This window comes from Ranitomeya variabilis, chromosome 5 (assembly GCF_051348905.1).
Source record: "Ranitomeya variabilis isolate aRanVar5 chromosome 5, aRanVar5.hap1, whole genome shotgun sequence".
NCBI classification, from domain to species: Eukaryota; Metazoa; Chordata; class Amphibia; order Anura; family Dendrobatidae; genus Ranitomeya; species Ranitomeya variabilis.
The window spans coordinates 266,662,696-266,688,576 of record NC_135236.1 but is presented as its reverse complement, the minus strand read 5'-3'; the positions used below and the strand labels follow the sequence as shown (position 1 = coordinate 266,688,576).

Here is a 25,881-nt window from a genome sequence, read left to right as displayed (position 1 = left end):
CATCCATGCTGGGGTCCTGTACACCCTATACACCAGGTATAACTGTGACACCCTCTTAGCCTCACTCAGGGAAACCCTGGGGATATATTGAAGTATGGACTCCCACTGGGACTCCGACAAGGGGCCCACATCCGCCACCCATTTCTCCTTAATCCTTAACGGATGCTTCAATAAAAAGGTGTCCATCAGACCCCTATACATCAAGGTAATGAACCCCCTCGTACTCCTCCGAGGCCCAATAAGATTCAACAAGCTATCTGACTGCAGATTCATGCACGACACCTCATTTTGACAGTTTAGGGCATGCCTCAGCTGCAGGTACTGAAAGAATGACTTCTGGGTTAAAGGAAACTCAGTCCTAAGTGTCTCGAATGTTTTAATAACATCTCCATCAAGCAACTGAGACACGAACCAAATGCCAATGCGCCTCCACTGACCGAACCCCCGCAATCTCATGAGCTCTGCCAACCTAGGTTCAAACCAAATTGGCGTATATCTCGTAAATTCCATTACTCCCCTCCATTGCTTAATTTTCTGCCATACTTTCCCCATCATAGCTATTGTTGGGAATTTTTGGGGGTTAATTCTGAATCTACCTGCTTCAAGACTGGCCAACAATGGGCCCTTCCCTACCGTGTGTTCAATGATTATTCCCGCTGAAGAGCTTTGTTCTGGCTCTCCCCAACCTACCATGTGCTGGCATTGGGATGCTGTATAGTAGATCCGTGGATTAGGGACCGCTAGACCACCCTCATCCTTTGCAGATGTTCCAATTTGATGCGTGCCCGTCCACCCCTCCAAATTAAATCCCTAAATAGAGTATTGATCCTATAAAATTTACTGAGGCAGCCACACTGGAGCATTATGCAATATGTAGAGGAGCTGAGGCATAAGTATCATTTTGATCAAATTGGCTCTGCCTGCGACCGACAGAAATAGCTTCTTCCAGGCCCCAATCTTCTTCTGGAACTTCCCAAGCAAAGGAGTCAGGTTGAGCCGCACATAGTCCTCTATTTTGTCCGAAACCACAATGCCCAGGTACTTAAACTCATGTACTACTCTTAAGGGAACCCCAGGGTCAAGAGTCAGAGGAGCCGCCGCGTCCATGGGCAACAAACCCCAAGTGATTTTATATCAATGGCTTATAATAAAGCACTGATACATATTAGATGGCTGTCGGCCGAATGACTGTTCAGCTATCACCCCCAACTCCACCATACATAAGATTGCTCAGTTTGGATGAGTGCTCCTGTGTTCTCTAAGAGAAATCCACTCCCAGACTCCTCTGACAGAGGGCCATCTGCCAGAGTACAGGAGGATGGGCTTTTGGAAATCTAACAGGTCAGATGCTTCACTCCCCTGACATCCTGTGTCGCGGAAAAAAGTCAAGGGACCCCTCCATACACATTAGACTGTTGGCGAATCCCATCGATATTGGAGGGATCAGCCAATTTTAGTCTAATGTGTATAAAGTAGATGGGGAAGAGAACACTACCCTTTTTCACTGTGTCTGAACGGGATGTGTAGAATCCTGAGAACTACCTCTCGCACCTGCCAGCTTGCATGCAATCATTCAAAAAAAGAAACATTTCTGATGCAGGTTTTATCCATAAATGCAGATTTTATTCCATCGTCATTTAACAATCACAACATAGCAGCCATTCATTGGCCATATTGGTTTTGGTTATATTGACCGAAATGAATCGGTGAAGTGAAAGAATGACTCCATTGTTGAAGTTGTGATTTTTATATGAAGATGGAATAAAGTCTGGTTTTATGGCTAAAACCTAGAGCAAAAGCATTTGTCTTTATAAGACTAATGATTATGGTGGATTTTCAGAGAGACCATTAATTGTAGAGTGCAAGGAATCCTTTTAAATCTGCTGTTTCCATGTATCATACAACTAATGACTGTGCAACCTTATTAATAGAGAATTAATGCTTCTACCACTGATCAAAATGCAAGCTATTGGCATCTTATGTCACCACCAGCCATATGTATAGTGTACCTGCACACACAACAAGCATTATACTGGCTTTATCTCTTTGGCTTATGCATTAGATATCTCACACATTGTCTTCAATATTCTTGGGAAGCTTTGATGATCACTTGCCTTGACGATACAAGATAATTAATATGTTTTAAGCAACTGTCATATAGCTATGGGTTAATGGGTCAGAGACATCACACCTAGCTAAATTCATTTTACTATTCCTTAAGCAAAATACATTGGAAAAAGATAAGCAGTCACCTTTAATATAATTGAGAGAGTCCAGAACGACAACATCTTCTTTATTTAATTTCCTAAAATAGAAGAAAACAATAACATATTTTAGTACTGGAGTTTACAATTCTGCACAATCTAATCCACCCCAATCCCCAGACACAAAACCACCCGCAAATTAGATTTGTTCAGTAGTATTTTGACCTCCGCTTAAGGAAATGTAGAGAGTTAAGACATTAAAAAGGTATTGAATGATCGGCAACATTAAGAAGCAGCCAAGACATGAGAACATTTCCTGCCAGGTAAACGAGGATGTTCAATTATATTTATTGTATTTCTTTTCACAATAGAGGAAAAACCACACAGGAATGACTGGCTTTAGCTCGAGGTTAAGATGAACCTCTGATTCATAGGTACACAGGATTACAAATTAGATAAATACATCGACAACTTCTATATAAACCCACTGCCGCTTGTCAATAAGTCGATGGTTTTATAGCTCTCCGATTAGCAGAAAGGCACCACAGACGCCCATTGTAGGGTATATGATGACTGCACATAAACTCCTTTCAGAGAACTTAAGTAGTAGTCATTCAGTAGAAAAGAAACTCCTCTTGAATAAATACTTGGGTTGCAGCGAACTGTGACTTGATGCCATTTGCAGACCAGAAGAAGGCAGGCTGCCATTCACAAACATGCTGGTGGGCTGCAGGGAAGACTAAGGCCATGTGCACACGTTCAGGATTGTTAGCGTTTTTTTCGCGTTTTTTCGCTATAAAAACGTGATAAAAACGCGAAAAAAAACGCTTACATAAGCCTCCTATTATTTACAGGGTATTCCGCATTTTTTGTGCAAATGTTGCGATTTTTTCCGCGAAAAAATCGCATAGCGGAAAAAAAAGCAACATGTTCATTAAAAATGCGGAATTGCAGGGATTCCGCACACCTAGGGGTCCATTGATCTGCTTACTTCCCGCACGGGGCTGTGCACACCATGCGGGAAGTAAGCAAATTATATGCGGTTGGTACCCAGGGTGGAGGAGAGGAGACTCTCCTCCACGCACTGGGCACCATATAACTGGTCAAAAAATAAGAATTAAAATAAAAAACAGTCCTATACTCACCCTCGATGTATTCCCGCCTCCTCGCACGCTGCCGTTCGGTTCCTGTAGCTGGTGTGCGCTGAAGGACCTCGCCGAATGACGTCACTGTCCTGTGATTGGTCGTGAGCGGTCATGTGACCGCTCACGTGACCGTGACGTCACGGGAGGTCCTGTGCGCACAGACCAGCTAGAAGAGGAGCCGGACGGCCGCTGAGGAGATGTCTGGGTGAGTATAAGCATTTTTTTTATTTTTTTTATTATTTTTAAACATTCTATCTTTTACTATAGATGCTGCATAAGCTGCATCTATAGTAAAAAGTTGGTCACACTTGTCAAACGCTATGTTTGACAAGTGTGACCAACCTGTCAGTCAGTTTTCCAAGCGATGCTACAGATCGCTTGGAAAACTTTAGCATTCTGCAAGCTAATTACGCTTGCAGAATGCTAAAAAAACGCGAAAAAAACGGAAAAAAAACGCAAAAAAAAAAATGCGGATTTCTTGCAGAAAATTTCCGGTTTTCTTCAGGAATTTTCTGCAAGAAATCCGCAACGTGTGCACATACCCTAAGTGAGTGAAAATAAAGCACCTAAAAGGTCTGTCCATAGGATAGATGATAGGGAGTACGTTCCAGATCAATGCGGCTTGGACCGCAGAGACATTCACCAGTCCCAAAGCTCTTCATAGCCCCATCAGAAAGGAGCAGAGGTCAAGCCGGCACCTCCCTCCATCTCCATTCATTCTAGTCTATGGGTCTGCTGGTCGAGGAGTTGTACTCCGCTCCATTCATTCTCTATGGGACTTCTGGAAGCAGCTGATGTGCACATGACAAACCTACATTCCTTTAAGAAGGTGCCCCTTTAGACTCCCAATCTGGGGATAGGCCAGGGTCCAATCGGTTGGACCTACAGTGATTGTGAAAATAAAAATATCCCTTATCAACAGGATAGGAAACTACTTCAAAAATTGGTATAAACCTTTACAGGGGAATCTACCAGCAGGTTTTTGCTACCTATTCTGAGGTCAGCATAATGTAGAGACAGAGACCCTGATTCCAGTGATGTGTCACTTACTGTGCTGCTTGCTGAAGTTTTGATAAAATCACTGTTTTGTGAGCAGGAGAATATCACTAGAGGATGAGTAAACCTGCAGTCATGTAGTCCTCCATATTTTTGAGCTCTGCATAACATCCCCATTTAGACAATCTGCAGCACTTAAAACAGTGATTTTCTCAAAACTGCAGCAAGCAACCTAGTAAGTGACACATCGCTTGAATCATGGTCTCTGTCCCCACATCATGCTGCTTTCAGGTGGGGTAGCAAAAACCTTGTCATGGATTCCCGTTAAGGTTGATTTAGATTTATATGAATCCAATGAAAAGTAAAAAGTTCTGATCACCAACATGTTCCACGTTAGCGAAGTCATGGTGGCTCAGTAGTTAGTATGGTCATCCTTCACTTTCAGGTCAAACAAGGATAAAATCTGCATGGCGTTTGTATGATCCTCTTGTGTATTTGTGGGTTTTCTCCCAGACTGCCCAAAAAACATACTAAAGGGTTCATTTGGAATTTAGATTGTGAGCTGCATTGCAGACAAGGACCCATAGGGGTGATGCCAAAAGTAAAATGCTGCATGAATCAAGAGAATAATGAGAAATTATTTTCAACCTTTCAACTTCTGCCCTTAGAGCTCCACGTAGATCTTTCTCTTTTCTGGAATCTGTAATAGAAAGATTTCCTCTAGTTATTAAACGATTACTAGTTTTCCACATAAAAAATGATGTTTTCAGTGCAAGGTCACTGTGTAGTGGATGTAACATCTGAAAGAACAAGAGTGATGTAAATCGCATGGAGGCTTTCCGTTTTATTATGGAAAGTACAATTACACCACTGCTACACAATGAGTGTGTCCGGGGAGCAGCAATTAGCAATGTACAGACACAGTCAGCGACAGGCTTTCACGCCAAGCTTTTCACCGGCATTAATAACATTTCACACTCACCAGATCTCCTAGCAACTCTAGCTGCCCAATGTCCGCCGTGACACCTATATAGCTGGCAGAGGCTCCGTATATGGGGTACACTATCGAAAAAACTGACTGAAGCACTAGTCTCTAGGGCTACGCTCCCACGATCAGGAAGTAACAGCGTATTTTCATTGCGTCTAAAGCGCTGTGTTCTAATCACACAGGTAAATCCACATGTGTTCAGATTTACCGCACCCAATACATTTCTATTGTGTAAAAGGACATGTTGTGGCTCGTAGAACCGCACAGTGGGTGAGATTACGCTCTGTCAAATAGAAGCACAGTGTGCATGGGATTTCTATCAATCCACTGTGCTTGTACTGTACAACACAGCACATGTTATTTTATCAAAGCTGCAGCATGCAGCCCAGTAAGTGACACATCGCTGTAATCAGGGTCTCTGCCATGTAATCTGAGAGCAGGGGCAGATGTAAGGGCAAAGACTCTGGTGACAGATTCCCTTCAAGCACAGGAATATCAATATGTAGTCTGTATATGCAAAAAAAAATGTATTTTGTACCGGTGTCTGTAACATTAAATAGCTCTATATCACACAAATATATGTTTGGCTACCTCTTTACTGAAATTAACAAGTGGTAGGCCCAAGCAGACCACATTAAATCTCTCACCAGGTTTGTGCTTCCCACTTTAGAAGCAGCATGATGTGGGGGCAGAGAGCCTGATACCAGTGCTTACAGGGTTGCTTGTTTCTTCATCTGCTGCAGCTCTGTCACCCACACCATTCATTGCTAGCTTTCTGCCTACATTATGTACAGTCAGAAAGCCCCCAATCCATGTTGAGATTAGACAGCGTTCATAAATATAAATAACTAAATAGCACTAGCTTATTACTGAAAAGACTAGCAGAGCTGCAGTAGATAAGCAAAGCTTTATCAAAACTACAAGAAAAATGGGCAGCGTAAATCTGATGTCAGATTCTCTTTATTCCACATAAGGTCTAGTGTAAGAATGTTTTAGTAAAAATAAAGTATATGTCAATGTGAAAATGACAATCCACATCTCTTTACAAGCCAAAATGACAGTGACTGATACGGGGAGCATTGTTAAAATATTGAATGGTGTACGGTAGACTTACCATATACCGGATGCCCCCTTGGAGAGCTTATTGATCTGTTCATTGCTATGTTATGGATCTCCATTCTTAGAATTAGCAGTAAGAAGGAAGAATTACCGTACCTGAATGACAATTAAATGCCCAAGCTCCTATAGTTTACATCAGAAAGTACAAAATCTCATCTACTATAATGTTTTTTGGGGGCTGAGTTTCAATGCTGTGAAATACATGACGGCTCTGATCAATCAACAATATTTTAGAAATAGCCCCAAGGATTACCAGTGCGGTGGAGCATTAATAAAAACTATTCTTTCAAGTAACTTTACAAAATAAAGTGTCACACCATTGCATGCCATGTATGTATTTTGCATTGCTCACAAGGTTCCCCATGGCAGATACTCTCTCTAACTTGCAATTGACTCTGAGCTGGTGGTTGCAGGCTAGCGTACACTTTTCAGCATACACATTCCTCAGATGGCATACAGGTAGAAGCAGCAGATGCATGGCTGAAATGACCCAACAATACTGAGCACTGTTGCTGTGAATCCAGCCTATACTATTCTATGCTTGTATCTACCTCTTCAATATTTATAATGTAATCTGACACCTCACTATGCTTGCTTGTGCAAGATGGATTTGCAATTTTTCTTGAGTAAATGGTGAGTTAAGGAAGCAAGCGTGTGGGGGGAGAAGCAGATTTCTCTGATAACATATTGAAAAGTTTAGTATATTTACCTCTGCTATTGATTTTTGCAAAGTTTGGTGAAAGTAGATTTCCATTTAAGAACTCGACTCATCTAATAAATCTGAGCCCCTGGTGACATCATGGCCAGAACCATGAACAAATGAGCAGAGCGGTGAACCTGAATGGACTTGACAGCTCTATTCCTAAAATATATCTGGATCTGCCATTGGGGAGTGAAACTAGTACAGAATCCCGTCTCCAGCAAGAAGAGGACAAAACCACAACACAAAGAAATACAAGCTTCAGTCCTGTATCCAAAATGTTACAGAATTACTTAAATACAATGTAAGGTAGTAGCAGATAATGAGGTCTGTAGGCTTCTGTAGGAAAGCACATGGCATGTGATAACCATCTAGCTGAGTCTATTAGTCTGGACCCTTGGAAACAAAGTAGCATAAATATTGCACATCTATATGAGGTCAGAGTGTTTAACCCCTAAAAAGTACAGAGCAATTTTTTGTTTTTGCACTTTCATTTCTCTTCTTCCAAGAGCCATAACTTTAGTTTCCCGCTGACAAAGCCATATTAAGGCTTGTTTTTTGTGTGGGACTAGTTGTGAATGACACTCATTTTATCATATGGTTTGCTGAAAAATGGCAAAGAACATTCCAAGTCATGTGAAATTGTGGTGAAAAAAAAACACAATTCCACAGTAGATTTTGGGTTTAGTTTTTTCAGCGTTCATTCTGCAGTAAAAATAAACCTACTGGTATATGTTTTGGACCATACACTACCAAGAACGATGATCTTTTGTGCAGCACAAGAAATCGTTTCACCTGAAAGATTAAAGATTTGCTCTTTTATTGAGTGATCAGCAACTGGTTTTGGCTGCAAAACTATTTTGTAACGAGCGTTCCTACAGTGTGCCGGTAAAGTCATGGTGCACTTTTGACCAGTCACTGGAAAGCAACAAAAAACGATAGAAATGTGAAATCTGTTCCAAATAAAAGAAAAACTCTCCCAGTTTCATACCTATTCAGTGCAGTTCGATGTGGGCTCCATTTGCTGCCCTGCACACATTAAAACGATAGTGAAGTTCTTGCCACACACGGGTAAGGACGTCTGGTGTAACAGAGTGAATAACGTCTGTGATTCTCTGATTTAAGTGATTAATGTCGTTGGTATGTTCAATGAACACATATTGCTTCACATAACCCCAAAAGTAAAAGTCTAAGGGCGTCAGATCCGGGGACCGTGGTGGCCATGGCTTGACAGAACCCCTGCCTATCCACCACAGGGGGAATGTTCTATCCTGAACTCACAAACAATGGTTGTGTAGTGTGGAGGAGCGCCGTCCTGTTGAAAGATGACATCTTCTGGAAATTGTAAGACGGCATACAATTCCAACATGTCAAGATACGCGTTTGCCATCACAGACCGCTCCACGAAAAGAATAGGCCTATCACCTTATCATGCATCAGGCCACACCACACATTCACTTTAGGGGCGTTACATTCGTACTCCACGTAGGCATGAGGATGTTCAGCAGCTCTCTGTACCGTCCACATCTCAACTGGCATGGAAAACCACACAGCTGGCATAAGCTTGTGGTTGCATGATGTCACAGACCTTGCAGTGTATTAATCAGAGTTCAGTTTATCAGGGGTTAATCTGACTGGGGGCTCAGCAACAGCTTAAATGAGTTTGTGTTTGATTGGTTCTTGTAATCTCTCCTCGTGAACAGGTCTGATATGATTGGGCCAGAGAAATGGGCCAGAGAATGGGTACCAAAAAGTAAACTATAAATAGATACTGTGACTGGTCAAAAGTGCACAATGGCTTTACGGACACACTGTATTTTGCAGAGTAAATGAAACATTAGTCCACCTACATGGAAGTTATGTTACGTACAGCAGAACTAGGTTTTCACAGAATGTTCTTTTTTTAAGTCATGATTGTAAATCTTTTTGTGTGATTGTAAAAGCGGTTGTCAGGTCCAAATTGATAAGCCTGCAGCCACTCTGTATGTCGCGCAGTCTTATGAATCTCCCCAGCGCACCCACTGTATGCTGTGGGGATTCGCTGGCTTCAGCCCCAGGACCGGTGGGTATGTATGCATTACACATACTCCCGGGCCAGTGGGCACGGCATCGTTTCCATTCACTTGTACGGTGTGAGGCTACGCCCTCCAGTCATCCATGCTGGCTAGACAGCTGCAGCGCTAGACGGGGCACTGCCTTAAGGGCTCAGTACAAGTGTATGGAGCAAGGCCATTCCCACTGGCTACTAGTATGTGTAACTCCTACATACTCTCCGGTCCCGGGGATGAAACTGGCGAATTACTGCAGAGCACAGTGCGTGTGTTTGGAAATTCATAAGTCTGCAGTGACACAGAGTGACTGCCGACTTGTCAATTTGGACCGGACAAACCCTTTAAGTAAACAAATGCATGCCAAAAAGGGGAAAAAAAAAAAATCAAAAAATCAAAAAATGTTTTGTTAAAAACACCAAGCTGTCAAAAGTACATTTGAAAACCATTATAATTTGCAATAAAAATGCATCTGGTTTTAAACATGAATTTTAAGCACATAAAGCTGTGAAAAATAGAAATCTTCACAACCTCATTTTCTCTGTGCAATCAGTTACGAGATCATGTGCTACAAAAGGAAGGTGAAGGGGTTACTTCAATTGGCTGTACCACAGCCTGGATCATAATCTTGGACCTGTTTTAAAGCCAGGAGTCTATTCCTCTGCTGCAATCTAGCCTGAGATACTACCCTTATGTTATGTGCACACTGAGTCTTTTTGCTGAGTTTTTAAAGAAACTCCAAACTTTTGAGGAATTTTGCATTTTTAAGAATTTAGCGAGTTTCCGCTCCAAAAACTCCTTAAAAAAAAAAAAACCCCTCAGTGTGCAGGTAGCCTTACTAGTCTAGTTGAAAGTGAGAGCTGTAAGCACTTCACTTTGCTGTATCTCAGGCTGGCTCATTCACAGTCTTGTTTTAAAGCCAAGATTCATAACCCTTAAAACATCACATATATCGAAGCTCTAGCTGTGAGCTAGTCAGAATGTGATTAGTAGGAAGCATACACCTTGCACATCATTGGCTACTGATATGTCTTCCTGCATAAAAGTATGAAATATATCCTTGGCAGAAGAGCTGTGGAGTCGTTAAGCTAAACCTGACTGCTCCATTTTCATGACTGACTCCACAGCACTGCCATAAAGTGCAGCACAGGTTCATCTCAACTAGAAACTGAGATCCTTAGATCAGAAACAGAACAGACATTTATAGGACATTTCATAACTTTCCCAAATTCTTAGGAAAATATTTACAGCACATCCTGCACTGTACTCAATGTATTATACATTTTAAGAGTCGGAAACAGTCCATTTTATACCGACTCCACCAAAACGGACACCGACTCCAACTCCACATCCCTGCTTGGCAACAACAGGTTGAATGCCATCCAAAGCAAGCACACACAACATAAGAAAACAGCCACACAGGATCCAGAAAATAAACATGGCAAACACATCAAAAACCATTAGCCAAGGCAATGCATCTTAATGCAATACAATGTGGTTGTAAAATTAAGTAGATCATGGGGATGGGGAATACTGAAAGTAACATCATATTTGTGCAAATCCCATTAGTTAAGAAGATCTGACAATGGCTATTGATCCAGTAAACAGCCATTTGGATAGGTAACTGTTGCATTTTGTGCTATAGTCAGCAATGTCCAGTTGTCTGGATTCACCCTGATTGTCAGAGGTAATTATAATATTTATTGATATCTACATACACAAACAGCCAAATATTCACCTATCAAAAAGGGTTCAGGGTATGTGCACACGTCCGGATTTCTTGCAGAAATTTCCTGAAGAAAACCGGAAATTTTCTGCAAGAAATCCGCTTTTTTTTTTTTGCGGTTTTTTTTCGCGTTTTTTTTAGCATTCTGCAAGCGTAATTAGCTTGCAGAATGCTAAAGTTTTCCAAGCGATCTGTAACATCGCTTGGAAAACTGACTGACAGGTTGGTCACACTTGTCAAACAGCGTTTGACAAGTGTGACCATCTTTTTACTATAGATGCTGCCTATGCAGCATCTATAGTAAAAGATAGAATGTTTAAAAATAATTAAAAAAATGGTTATACTCACCTGCAGGCGTCTGTTCCTATAAATGCCGGTGTGGTTCAGGACCTTCCATGACGTCGCGGTCACGTGAGCGGTCACATGACCGGTCTCGACCAATCACAAGACCGTGACGTCATCGCAGGTCCTTCACCGCACACCAGCTATAGAAACCGAAGCGGCAGCATGCAGCTGAGAGGCGGGAAGACATCGAAGGTGAGTATATGACTAATTTTTATTTTAATTCTTTTTTTTGACCAATTATATGGTGCCCAGTCCGTGGAGGGGAGTCTCCTCTCCTCCACCCTGGGTACCAACCGCACATAATCTGCTTACTTCCCGCATGGTGTGCACAGCCCCATGCGGGAAGTAAGCAGATCAATGCACTCCTAGGTGTGCGGAATCCCCTGCAATTCCGCATTTTAATGAACATGTTGCTTTTTTTTCCGCGATGCGATTTTTTCACGGAAAAAAAGGCTACATTTGCACAAAAAATGCGGAATACACTGAAAATAATGGGAGGCATATGTTAGCGGTTTTTTTCGCGTTTTTATAGCGAAAAAACGCGGAAAAAACGTGAAAAAAACGCGAAAAATACTGAACGTGTGCACATGGCCTCAAGGATAACACAATAATTCTAGAAGAATGCCAGTAATGTTTAGAAATCCTGCTCACCTGCATACACAGAATTCCTATCTACTCCTAGAGCATGGTCCCCAACAATAAAGACTTTTTTTTCCTTCTGCTCCAAGTGTTCCTTCAGCTGTAATGCTCTACGACTTTTTCCGCTGCAAGGGAATCCACACATCACAACAAGTGGCATTGTTGGAACCAGCCTGCTGGAATAAACACATCAAGCTATCAGAGCACAGGCAATACATGACAGTCGGACTCTTTGTACATCACTTTTTGGCCAAATAGGTGAGGTGTATAAACTGTATACATCTTAAATGTTAACTTTTATTATACCAATAAATGGATCCATTAAATATTATTAGTCTTACTCACACACTCTTAAATGTTGCCCAAAAAAGCTGTAGAAGTGGATTAGATTGGAACAGCGATGTAGACTTTTAAATCCGTGAAATGTGAATTTATGTTGCAGAATGGTTGCTGAAATATCCAAAAGTTCAGAAGCAACTAAAATATATTAAAAGTTTATATAAAATAAAACTAACAGCAACAAAAAGGCAGTATAGGCAGCATTCTGACATCTCTATTGTAACGTAGCCTGGTTATCCCACTGGTCTCTGTACAGTGACATGTAAAAATTTGAGCACCCCTAGTGAAAATTACTGTTGTTGCGAACAGTTAAGCAAGTTGAAGATGAAATGATCTCTCAAAGTGCTAAAGTTAATTACACATTTCCTTTGTATTTTAGGCAAAAAAGGAAACATATATTTTCATCTTTTACATTTTAAAAATCACAAAAAAGGAAAATGGGCTGATGCAAAAGTTTGTACACCCTGCATGGTTAGTACCTAGTAGCATCACCTTTTGCAAGTATTACAGCTTATAAACACTTTGTAGCCAGCCAAGAGAGTCTTTCAATTCTTGTCTGAGGGATTTTCATCTATTCTTCCTTGGAAAATTCTTCCAGTTCTGTGAAATTCTTGGGTCATTTTGCATGCACTGCTATTTTAAGGTCTAGACCCAGATTTTCAATGATGTTCAGATCAGGGGACTGTCAGGGCCATTGTAAAACCTTCAGCCTGCACCTCTTGAGGTAGTCTATTGTGGATTTTGACATGCGTTTAGAGTCATTATCCATTTGCAGAAGCCATCCTCTTTTCAACTCGAATCCATTCTTCCCTCTACCCGTGAAATGTCTCTAAACAGTAGAGCAATGTACCACAACTCCACAGTCTTAAATCTTTCTGAACCTCTTTAGTAGTGAAGCGGGAGTTCTGATTTGCTGCTCTAGCAATTCTAAATCCAGCGGTCACTGAAATTTTGCTTGGTCTTCCAGACCTTATCTTGATCTCCACTGTTCCTGTTAATTGTTATTTCTCACATTTCGAACGGGTGCGGAATTGCTGCGATTCCGCAAAAATAATGAACATGCTGTGTTTTTTACTGCTATGGGTTTCCGCTGCGGAAAAAACCCAGCATGAGCACATCAATTGCGGAATGCATTAGAAATTAGTGGGATGCTGTTTGTAAGCATTTAAGCGTTTCCACCGCGGAAAATCGCAGCAAAAAAGCTTAAAAACCGCACCGTGGGCACATAGCCTAACAGTAATTTTGACCAGGGAGCCCAAACTTTTACATGGTACTATATGCCTCTCTGCAGAGTACTACATCAGGGTTTGTGTAAAAATCCCTGAAAAGCAGAATTCCAACAAGATCCCCAGCAGGGCCAATCAAGTAAATTAAGGTAACAGAATCACTCCGAACACTGTCTCACCTCTGTTCTGGCAGCAAGAGTCTTTTCCAACAAAAATGTAATCTGCCATGACTGCAGATCTGAAAATTTTTAACCCCTTCACCCCCAAGAGTGGTTTGCACGTTAATGACCAAGCCAATTTTTACAATTCTGACCACTGTCCCTTTATGAGGTTATAACTCTGGAACGCTTCAACGGATCCTGGTGATTCTGACACTGTTTTCTCGTGACATATTGTACTTCATGATAGTGGTAAAATTTCTTTGATATTACCTGCGTTTACTTGTGAAAAAAACGGAAATTTGGCAAAAATTTTGAAAATTTCGCAATTTTCCAACTTTGAATTTTTATGCAATTAAATCACACATCAGATCACAAATCAGATATGTCACACAAAATACTTAATAAGTAACATTTCCCACATGTCTACTTTACATCAGCACAATTTTGAAACCAAAATTGTTTTTTGTTACAGAGTTATAAGGGTTAAAAGTTGACCTGCAATTTCTCATTTTTACATCACCATTTTTTTTTTTAGGGACCACATCTCATTTGAAGTCATTTTGAGGGGTCTATATGATAGAAAATAACCAAGTGTGACACTATTCTAAAAACTGCACCCCTCAAGGTGCTCAAAACCACATTCAAAAAGTTTATTAACCCTTCAGGTGTTTCACAGGAATTTTTGGAAAGTTTAAATAAAAATGAACATTTAACTTTTTTTCACAAAAAATTTACTTCAGCTCCAATTTGTTTTATTTTACCAAGGGTAACAGGAGAAAATGGACCCCAAAAGATGTTGTACAATTTGTCCTGAGTACGCCGATACCCCATATGTGGGGGTAAACCACTGTTTGGGCGCATGACAGAGCTCGGAAGCGAAGGAGCGCCATTTGACTTTTCAATGCAAAATTGACTGGAATTGAGAAGGGACGCCATGTTGTGTTTGGAGAGCCCCTGATGGGCCTAAACATTGAAACCCCACACAAGTGACACCATTTTGGAAAGTAGACCCCCTGAGGAACTTATCTAGAGGTGTGGTGAGCACTTTGACCCACCAAGTGCTTCACAGAAGTTTATAATGCAGAGCCCTAAAAATAAAAAAAAAATTTCCCACAAAAATTATTTTTTAGCCCCCAGTTTTGTATTTTCCCGAGGGTAACAGGAGAAATTGGACCCCAAAAGTTGTTGTCCAATTTGTCCTGAGTAAGCCGATACCCCATATGTGGGGGGGAACCACCGTTTGGGCGCATGGGAGGGCTCGGAAGGGATGGAGCGCCATTTGGAATGCAGACTTAGATGGAATGGTCTGCAGGCGTCACATTGCGTTTGCAGAGCCCCTAATGTACCTAAACAGTAGAAACCGCCCACAAGTGACACCATTTTGGAAAGTAGACCCCTTAAGGAACTTATCTAGATGTGTTGTGAGAGGTTTGAACCCCCAAGTGTTTCACTACAGTTTATAACGCAGAGCCGTGAAAATAAAAAATATTTTTTTTCCACAAAAATTATTTTTTAGCCCCCAGTTTTGTATTTTCCCAAGGGTAACAGGAGAAATTGGACCCCAAAAGTTGTTCTGCAATGTGTCCTGAGTACGCTCATACCCCATATGTTGGCGTAAACCCCTGTTTGGGCGCACGGGAGAGCTCGGAAGGGAAGGAGCACTGTTTTACTTTTTCAACGCAGAATTGGCTGGAATTGAGATCGGACGCCATGTCGCGTTTGGAGAGCCCCTGATGTGCCTAAACAGTGGAAACCCCCCAATTATAACTGAAACCCTAATCCAAACACACACGCCATGTCGCGTTTGGAGAGCCCCTGATGTGCCTAAACAGTGGAAACCCCCCAATTATAACAGAAACCCTAATCCAAACACACCCTTAACAATAATCCCAACGGTAACCCTAACCACACCCCTAACCCTAATCCCAACCCTACTCCCAACCGTAAATGTAATCCAAACCCTAACCCTAACTTTAGCCCCAACCCTAACCCTAACTTTAGCCCCAACCCTAACTGTAGCCTTAACCCTAGCCTCAACCCTAACCCTAGCCCTAACCCTAATGGGAAAATGGAAATAAATACATTTTTTCCCTAACTAAGGGGGTGATGAAGGGGGGTTTGATTTACTTTTATAGCGGGTTATTTAGCGGATTTTTATGATTGGCAGCCGTCACACACTGAAAGACGCTTTTTATTGCAAAAAAATTTTTTTGCTTTACCACATTTTGAGAGCTATAATTTTTCCATATTTGAGTCCACAGAGTCATGTGAGGTCTTGTTTTTTGCGGGACGAGTTGACGTTTTTATTGGTAACATGTTCGGGCACGGGAGATTTTTTTATCACTTTTTATTCCGATTTTTGTGAGGCAGAATGTCCAAAAACCAGCTATTCATGAATTTCTTTTGGGGGAGGCGTTTATACCGTTCCGCGTTTGGTAAAATGGATAAAGCAGTTTTATTCTTCGGGTCAGTACGATTACAGTGATACCTCATTTATATCATTTTTTTATGTTTTGGCGCTTTTATACGATAAAAACTATTTTATAGAAACAATAATTATTTTTGCATCGCTTTATTCGGAGGACTATAACTTTTTTTTTTCGCCGATGATGCTGTATGGCGGCTCGTTTTTTAACATGGTTATTTATATCCGTCTTTTTGATCGCATGTTATTCCACTTTTTGTTTGGCGGTATGAGAATAAAGCGTTGTTTTTTGCTTTTTTTTTTTTTTTTTTTACAGTGTTCACTGAAGGGGTTAACTAGTGATATAGTTTTATAGGTGGGGTCGTTACGGACGCGGTGATACTAAATATGTGTACTTTTATTGTTTGATTTTTTTTTATTTAGATAAAGAAATGTTTTTATGGGAATAATATTTTTTTTTTTCTTTATTTAGGAATTTTTTTTTCTATTTTTTTTTTTTACACTTGTGGAAATTTTTTTTTTTACTTTTTTACTTTGTTCCAGGGGGGGTACATCACAGATCGCTGATCTGACAGTTTGCACAGCACTCTGTCAGATCACCGATCTGAGTTCCAGCGCTGCAGGCTTACCAAGCGCCTGCTCTGAGCAGGCACTTGGTAAGCCACCTCCCTCCCTGCAGGACCCGGATGCCTCGGCCATTTTGGATCCGGGCCTGCTGCAGGGAGGAGAGGTAAGAGACCCTCGCAGCAACGCGATCACATCGCGTTGCTCCGGGGGTCTCAGGTAAGCCCGCACGGAGCCCCCTCCCTGAGCGATGCTTCCCTGTACCGCCGGCACACCGCGATCATGTTTGATCGCAGTGTGCCAGGGGTTAATGTGCTGAGGGCGGTCCGTGACCGCTCCTGGCACATAGTGCCGGATGTCAGCTACGATAGGCAGCTGACACCTGGCCGCGATCGGCCGCGCTCCCCCCGTGAGCGCGGCCGATCGCGCTGGATGTACTATTCCGTCCTTGGGAAGTAGGGCCCACCCCACATGGACGAAATAGTACATCCAACGGCAGAAAGGGGTTAATCCCATATGACGTACTATCCCGTCGAGGTGACCTGGGACTTAATTCCCAGGGACTGGATAGTACGCCATAGGCGATTGGCCGCGCTCACGGGGGGGGGGGTAAGATCGCCGCCGGGTGTCAGCTGATTATTACAGCTGACATCCGGCACTATGTGCCAGGAGTGGTCACGGACCACTCCCGGCACATTAACCCCCGAAACACTGCGATCAAACATCCGGCGGCATAGGGAAGCATCGCGCAGGGAGGGGGCTTCCTGCGTGCTTCCCTGAGACCCCCGGAACAACGCGATGTGATCGCGTTGTTCAGAGGGGCTCCTACATCCTCCTCCCTGCAGGCCCGGATCCAAAATGGCCGCGGGGCTCCTGCAGGGAGGTTCATACCGCCGAACAAAAAGTGGAATAACATGCGATCAAAAAGACGGATATAAATAACCATGGTACCGCTGAAAACATCATCTTGTCCCGCAAAAAAACGAGCCGCCATACAGCGTCATCAACGAAAACATAAAGTTATAGTCCTCAGAATAAAGCGATGCAAAAATAATTATTTTTTATATAAAATAGTTTTTATCGTATAAAAGCGCCAAAACATAAAAAAAGATATAAATGAGGTATTGCTGTAATCATACTGACCCGGAGAATAAAACTGCTTTATCAATTTTACCAAACGCGATAAGGTATAAACGCCCCCCCCCCGCCCCCAAAAAGAAATTCATGAATTGCTGGTTTTTGGTCATTTGGTCACAAGAATCGGAATAAAAGGCGATCAAAAAATGTCACGTGCCTGGAAATGGTACCAATACAAACGTTAAATCATCCCGCAAAAAATTAAGATCTCACATGACTGTGGACCAAAATATGGAAAAATTATAGCTCTCAAAATGTGGCGACGCAAAAACTATTTTTTTGCAATAAAAAGCATCTTTTAGTGTGTGACAGCTGCCAATCATAAAAATCCGATAAAAACCCGCTATAAATAGTAAATCAAACCCCCCTTCATCACCCCCTTAGTTAGGGAAAAATAAAATTAAAAATGTTTTATTTATTTCCATTTTCACATTAGGGCTAGGGTTAGGGCTACAGTTAGGGTTAGGGTTGGGGCTAAAGCTAGGGTTTGGATTACATTTACGGTTGGGATTAGGTGTGTGGTTAGGGTTATGGTTGGGATTAGGGTTAGGGGTGTGTTTGGGTTAGGGTTTCAGTTAGAATTGGGGGGTTTCCACTGTTTAGGCACATCAGGGGCTCTCCAAACGCGACATGGCGTCCGATCTCAATTCCAGCCAATTCTGTGTTGAAAACGTAAAACCGTGCTCCTTCCTTTCTGAGCTCTCCCATGTGCCCAAACAGGGGTTTACCCCAACATATGGGGTATCAGCGTAGTCTGGACAAATTGGACAACAACTTTTGGGGTCCAATTTCTCCTGTTACCCTTGGGAAAATAAAAAATTGGGGGCTAAAAAATCATTTTTGTGGCAAAAAAATGATTTTTTATTTTCACTGCTCTGCGTTATAAACTGTAGTGAAACACTTGGGGGGGGGTTTTCAAAGTTCTCACAACACATCTAGATAAATTCCTTGGGGGGTCTAGTTTCCAATATGGGGTCACTTGTGGGGGGTTTCTACTGTTTAGGTACATCAGAGGCTCTGCAAATGCAAAGTGACGCCCGCAGACCAATTCATCTAAGTCTGCATTCCAAACGGCGCTCCTTCCCTTCCGAGCTCTACCATGCGCCCAAACGGTGGTTCCCACCAACATATGGGGCATCAGCGTACTCAGGACAAATTGGACAACAACTTTTTCTGTCCATTTTCTCCTGTTACCCTTGGGAAAATACAAAACTGGGGGATAAAAAATAATTTGTGGGGAAAAAAAAGAATTTTTATTTTCACTGCTCTGCATTATAAACTGTAGTGAAATACTAGTGGGTTCAAAGTTCTCACAACACATCTAGATAAGTTCCTTAGGGGGTCTACTTTCCAAAATGGTGTCACTTGTGGGGGGTTTCCACTGTTTAGGCACATCAGGGCCTCTCCAAACGCGACATGGCATCCTACCTAAATTCCAGTCAATTTTGCATTGAAAAGTCAAACGGCGCTCCTTCCCTTCCGAGCTCTGCCATGCGCCCAAACAGTGGTTTACCCCCACATATGGGGTATCAGCGTACTCAGGACAAATTTTACAACAACTTTTGGGGTTCAATTTCTTCTGTTCCCTTTGGTAAAATAAAACAAATTGGATCTGAATTAATTTTTTGGTGAAAAAAGTTAAATGTTCATTTTTTTTTTTTTAAATATTCCAAAAATTCCTGTGAAACACCTGAAGGGTTAATAAACTTCTTGAATGTGCTTTTGAGCACCTTGAGGGGTGCAGTTTTTAGTATGGTGTCACACTTGGGTATTTTCTATCATATAGACCCCTCAAAGTGACTTCAAATGTGATGTGGTCCCTAAAAAAAAAAATGGTGTTGTAAAAATAAGAAATTGCTTGTCAACTTTTAACCCTTATAACTCCCTAAAAAAAAAAAATGTGGGTTCCAAAATTGTGCTGATGTAAAGTAGATATGTGGGAAATGTTGTGAGGTGTGGGGAAGTGCAGGAAGGTGGGGGTGGCGTTCCAGCTGCGCATGCGCGGTCGGAAAAAGTGGACCGTCAGCAGCAAAAAACGTTACATGTAACGTTTTTTGCAGCCGACGGTCCGCCACAAAACGGCGCAACCATCGCACGACGGTTGCGACGTGTGTCAATTTGTTGCAATGCGTCGTTAATGTTAGTCTATGGACAAAAAACGCATCCTGCAAGCACTTTTGCAGGATGCGTTTTTTGACCAAAACGACGCATTGCGACGGAGAACAAAAAACGCCAGTGTGAAAGTAGCCTTAGAGAGGTCCGGCGCCTGCGCACTGCAGTACTTTGCACTGCCCTCAATAGGGCAGACAAAGTATGCCTGCGCCGGAGCCGCAGCGTGAAGACAAGAAGAGGACGTCATCCTATGAAGATGGGAGGCCCCGGACTGGACCGCGACGCCCATCGGATCGGACCGTCTGCCCAGGTGAGTATAATCTAACCTCTTTTTCTCACCTTTCAGGATACATCGGGGGCTTATCTACAGCATTACAGAATGCTGTAGATAAGCCCCTGATGCCGGTGGGATTAGCTCACCTTCGATTTTGGGGGTGACAGGTTCCTTTTAACGTGCAAACCACCCTTGGGGGTTAAGGGGTTAAATACTACCAGATGGAAAACAGACAATATCCATGGTAACAAAAAAAGTAAAGTTGCACTCTGTAGTGCTAAAGCATGTAAATATGTAATATATGAAGTATGAATAGCGTAATTGCTATAAATAATAAGAAAAAAAATGGAGATACTTAGCACATCATTTGCCCAATTCATGATGATGTGGTACTCAACTGAAAAAGGGTGAACCTAGCCTTAGGATATGCGCATATGGCATTTTTTTTTTTTTTTTTTTTTTTAAGTAGGATTACGCCCGGAATCTGCCTGAAAAAGCGCTAGAAAACTGTCCCATAAAATGAACATAATGCAAAGCAATGTCAAAACGACATTGCTGTGAAGCTCTCTCTTGTCACTTTTTTAATGGCTTCAGGGTGTAGATCGTTGAAAAGGTTAAAAGTAATGACCTGCCCATTCTCAGGCAGGGTCAGCTAGGAAGTAGTCTGCTCTCTATTATTTAAAGTATAAGACACTGCTGATGAAGCCACCACAAAAATACCTTAGAAGTTACTCCAGGAAAATGACTGCTGGAGCTTTCCTGGAGCAGGTACACCTTCAAAACCAGATGCCCTTAAGGCCATGTGCACACGCTGCGGATTCCATTGCGGAATTTTCCGCAGCGGATTTGATTAAATCCGCAGTGCAAAAAGTATTGCGGATTTATCGCGTTTTTTTGTGCGGTTTCCACTGCGGTTTTAGACACCTGCGGTTTTTTAATATGGAGCAGGTGCCAAACCGCTGCGGATTCCGCACAAAGAATTGACATGCTGTGGAAAATAAACCGCAGCGTTTTTCCGCAGCATGTGCACAGCGGTTTTTGTTTTCCATAGGTTAACATTGTACTGTACACCGCATGGAAAACTGCTGCGGATCCGCAGCAAAAACTGCAACGTGTACACATACCCTTTAACGCTTTTTTCCAAAGTTCAAATACCACTGGAATAACATTTACAAAAAAATAAATAAATATGCATGCGGGATATTTTTAACAAACGGAATATACACAACCAATCTCCAAACTGAATGCATTGCAGTCATTAAATAGAGCACTGATCATGTTCCCTCAAACTTCCCTTATGTATTATAGAATATGGTACAAGTAAACTCAGAATTAAGACAAGCTTCATATTACGATTAGACAGAATTGTTCAGCTAATACAGGTTCCAGACTACAGTGATTGTCTGCAGCAGTTACCTAACCCTGTGCTGGGACATTACTGTTGCAGCAAGAACTACAGACCAGAGGAAAACTGGGTTTTAAGCTGCTTTAAAGGGGTTTTCCAGTGCGAAGAAGATATCACCTAGCCACGAAATAGGTGATAACTTACAGATCGGTGGGGACCTAACCACCTGCACCTATTGGCAGAATGGGGTTCTTTTATTTATGGCAGAATGGAACAGCAGTGTACATACTGTATATGATCACCGCTCCATTCATGGCCTCCACTCTATTCAAAACGATAGTTTTTGACTGCTCTGAAGACTAAGTAATCAGAACATAATCCCCTATCCTTTACACAGAATAATTTATGATTTTGGAAAAGTCCATTAAATTAGCACAACTATTTATAGAGCACACAGAGATTCGGAATGTCTGGGTGGTCTGCGATCCCCACTGCACACGATCATGCAACTGCGAGAGTCAGAAGCCATCTGTAAGACACAGCTGGACTCTCCATAGAGAAGGCAGAGAGGGTTTGTTACTGAACAAACTGTGTATACAGTAGAGAAAGTGGTGTCCGTGCTTCCCCCTCCAGACCCAGAGATCACATCCTGTGGACGGAGAAAACAAGAGCTCCCAGGAGACCCAATCGGCCCTGCTGACAGGACGCTTAATTATCCCTGGGTGGATCAGCCCTAGTTACAGGGGAAATTATTAATGCTTCATTCCCACAATGAGCTTCTTGGTGAATTTTTGATGTTGCAGATTTTTTGCACCCATTACGGGTGACAAGAAACAAGTAACAAGAAGGTTACTTGCATTTTTCTGAAAATATGCAGCGTCAAAAACTCATTGAGTGACTGTAACCTAACAAGTAATGAAAATGTTGAAATGCTGGAGTCTTTTATGAACTTATGGGTGTATGTGTGGTGGGGTTAGAAAAGAGGGCAAAATGTGTGAAATATAAAAAAAAAGAGCGGCAATTCACAGTGCTGTTCCTACCCAACCCCGAATAAAACAGACAAAAAAAACCCACACACACACACAACCATGTCCAATATTTATCAGAATTGTTAGGGAAAGGAGAACACATTTTTTTAATGTATTTTAGTGGCTCTTTGTGATCATTTAGAAAAAAAAACTGTGAAAACAGACATCTGCCCCTCAAAAGGAATGTATCACAAAAAAGTGCAGAAATTTTATGACTATGGATGAAAAAAAAAAAACCCTTAATACCTGGTCAGAAACAGGGGCTCTTGAACTAGTTAAGGGCAGATGTGGAGGAGAGGAGGCAGACGCCAAACCCAGCTACTAATGGGTGCTGACAATTCAGAGAAGCCGCCATACCGTATGGTCACCAGACACCAATCAAGATCCACTTTACATTTCTCCAGTGAGGTTTACAAAAGAAAGCTGAACTCTGATTGGTTGTGATGGACAACAATAGGAACTAAGTGCAGAGTAGACAATGAAATAATCGGTTACTGGAGGAGACAGGACTTTATATAGGGACCAATGACACCACATTACATGAGAAGCCATAGCGCACCACATGGGGCTGATGGGTGCGAGCATTACTGTCAGACACCAATAGCACCGCCGCGGACACGGGTACAACCTGTTAGAAGACCGGCAGCGCACCCCGTCATTAGTAGCCGCTGTGAAACACTGCAGCAGTGCGCGGTATTCACCTCCTCAAAGAGCCGGGCAGAATTATAGAAGAACAACCATGGGCGGCGCCATGTTCAATTCCCGGCAAGCACCTGCTTCCGGTCACGTGGTGAGAAGTGGTCCGTCGCCATGGCAACAATTACTGTCGGCCCGGGGTTTGTGAGGTGAAATGTGGGAATGGACGCACATAATATCGTGTAATAAATGGCGGGCTTTCTGTACCTGTGGGGTGAGGAGCAGTGACGGGACAAGTGAGGCGCCTGGTTTATGGGCTTTAGTATCTATCATTACATGCATATTGCATTCTAGACATTCTAGTCAGATTCTGGCCGGGATCATACATAGCTCATTATAGACAGTCTAGTCAGAACGTGGCTGTGAGCATACATATTACATTCTATATACAAAAAAAGTTGCACTCTATCGTGGTAAAGCATGTCAATGTGAAATATATGAAATATAAATAGCAATATGGCTTTTGAATATTAGGAAAAAATGAAGGAGACGCAGTCTAGTCAGATTCTGGCCAGGAGCAAACATATCGCATTCTAGACAGTCTAGTCAGATTCTGTCCGGGAGTATACTGTACATACTGCATTCTACACAGTCTAGTCAGATTCTGGCCCAGAGTATGCATATCGCATTCTAGACAGTCTAGTTGGAATGTGGCCAGAAGTATATACAGTATATTGCATTCTATACAGTCTAGTCAGGTTCTGGCCTGCTGTATGCATATTGCATTCTAGACAGTTTGGTCGGAATCTGGCCAGGAGTATACATATCACATTCTAGACAGTCTAGTCGGAATGTGGCCAGGAGTATACATATCACATTCTACACAGGCTAGTCAGATTCTGGCCAGAAGTATACATATCACAGTCTAGACGGAATGTGCCTGGGAGTATACTTATAGCATTCTAGCCAGTCTAGGCAAGAGCTATGGCGGCCTCCATTGAATGCGTCTTTTAATCGTTCAGACAGGCCCTGACAAAACTGACTCCTAAGGGTGGGGTCATTCCACTGGGTGTCAGTGGTCCATCTACAGAATTCTGAACAAAATTCTTCTGGTTGGTCTCACTGCTGGATCTTACATAGTTTAGATTCCGCAAGGGAGGCCCAGTCTAGGTCACCAAAATAAAAGCCAAGAGCCCCCAAAAATCCATTCACCGACTGGCGTGACAATTAGTTGGATGGGAGTAAGAAGGCACAGGATGGACCTCACTCCCAGATGACCGCTGACAAAGCCTCAGATAGAGCTTACAGGCTTTCCAGAACACGACAAATTTGTCCCAACCTATCCTGGAGTGCCACTTTAGGTTCCAGTCCAGCTGTCTGGTGTTAAGAAACCTTAGACCGTAGGTCTGATAGCTTACAACACAAAAAACAACCAAACCAAAATAGTATAAGGGTATGATCAATATGAAAACCAAAAGAGAAAAAAACAAAATACCCTAAAAAATACATTTTAATTAAATATTCTTAAAATCTCATCAATAAACACAGAATAACTAGCAACACCATAAACCAATAGTTCTTTGCGGGGTAAAAAAAGGCGCCAGGAGAATACGGGAACTCTTTTTAAGTAAAGAAAAAATTCCTGACTAAGTCCCTAATAAGGACCCTAATGAAACTGACCCCTTCCTGACAGCGGAGGTTGGCACCCTATAATTCGATGTGGCGCCCCCACTCAACGGCGGCTATCCCTCCTAGCCCTACTCGGGCCCTACCAGCTACCCACGCCCAGACTCAAAAACAACACACACACAACAAAATACCTAGGTCACACTGTAAATGTGAAAAAGTATTTAAAAAGTAAGCAGCACAAAAAATATTGCTGTAAACACCTCGGATAATGCACTATATCATGCACAACAAATTACCTTATAGGCTCCCTCTGTTTATTGAGAACAAAAACAAGATTATCTTTTGTCTCAACTAAATGGTAGTCTCCTTTGTCTATACAATACAGGAAAATGGAGAGTACAGATGAGCAAAAAACGGGTTTCTCAACAATCAATAGTTGGAAGCCCTCATCGTCTAAGGTGCTAGCGTGCAGATTGCAGTATACTGCTGCCATAAATAATTAGATAAGCACATTAGCTATGACCTGGTAGTGACCATAGCAGGCAAAAAAACAAATTCAAATACGTTAGAGTTATCGCTAATGACTAATAGCCATCATATTCCATGTTCCAACATATTTTTTGTACAATAAGGAACCTGTCAAGAACTATCAGCAAAAAATAATAAATAACTGCAGTCACAGTCGGTTGTTCAGCCACATCTATATACCGTACTGGATACCATGTCTGCATATCAATCTCCCAGACATACGTACAGGCCTCATTGACAACAAGCCATAACTCTAAACTTTTTCACATTTACAGTGTGACCTAGGTTTTTTGTTGTGTGTGTGTTGTTTTTGAGTCTGGGCGTGGGTAGCTGGTAGGGCCCGAGTAGGGCTAGGAGGGATAGCCGCCGTTGAGTGGGGGCGCCACATCGAATTATAGGGTACCAACCTCCGCTGTCAGGGTCCTTATTAGGGACTTAGTCAGGAATTTTTTCTTTACTTAAAAAGAGTTCCCGTATTCTCCTGGCGCCTTTTTTTACCCCGCAAAGAACTATTGGTTTATGGTGTTGGTAGTTATTCTGTGTTTATTGATGAGATTTTAAGAATAT

The 25,881-nt window shown here is 42.1% G+C and overlaps 1 protein-coding gene across 9 annotated transcripts in view; it reads right to left on the bottom strand.

The window, feature by feature from the left end:
- KTI12 (KTI12 chromatin associated homolog) overlaps positions 1–23,368 on the bottom strand; it is a 66,272-nt gene extending 42,904 nt beyond the window's left edge. Inside the window, exons 1-5 of one of the 9 annotated variants that reach the window (XM_077264235.1) lie at positions 23,223–23,368; positions 12,256–12,387; positions 11,923–12,083; positions 4,994–5,045; positions 2,253–2,305 (exon numbers count right to left, since the gene is read on the bottom strand). In XM_077264235.1, the coding sequence (XP_077120350.1) occupies positions 2,253–2,305; positions 4,994–5,045; positions 11,923–12,070 (253 nt within the window). In that variant the 5' untranslated portion in view covers positions 12,071–12,083; positions 12,256–12,387; positions 23,223–23,368. Of the gene's footprint in view, positions 1–2,252; positions 2,306–4,993; positions 5,046–11,922; positions 12,087–12,255; positions 12,389–22,767; positions 22,882–23,080 lie in introns of those variants that run through there. The other 8 variants (XM_077264231.1, XM_077264234.1, XM_077264232.1 and 5 more) reach the window with 8 other exon arrangements.
- Positions 23,369–25,881: the final 2,513 nt, after the last annotated feature.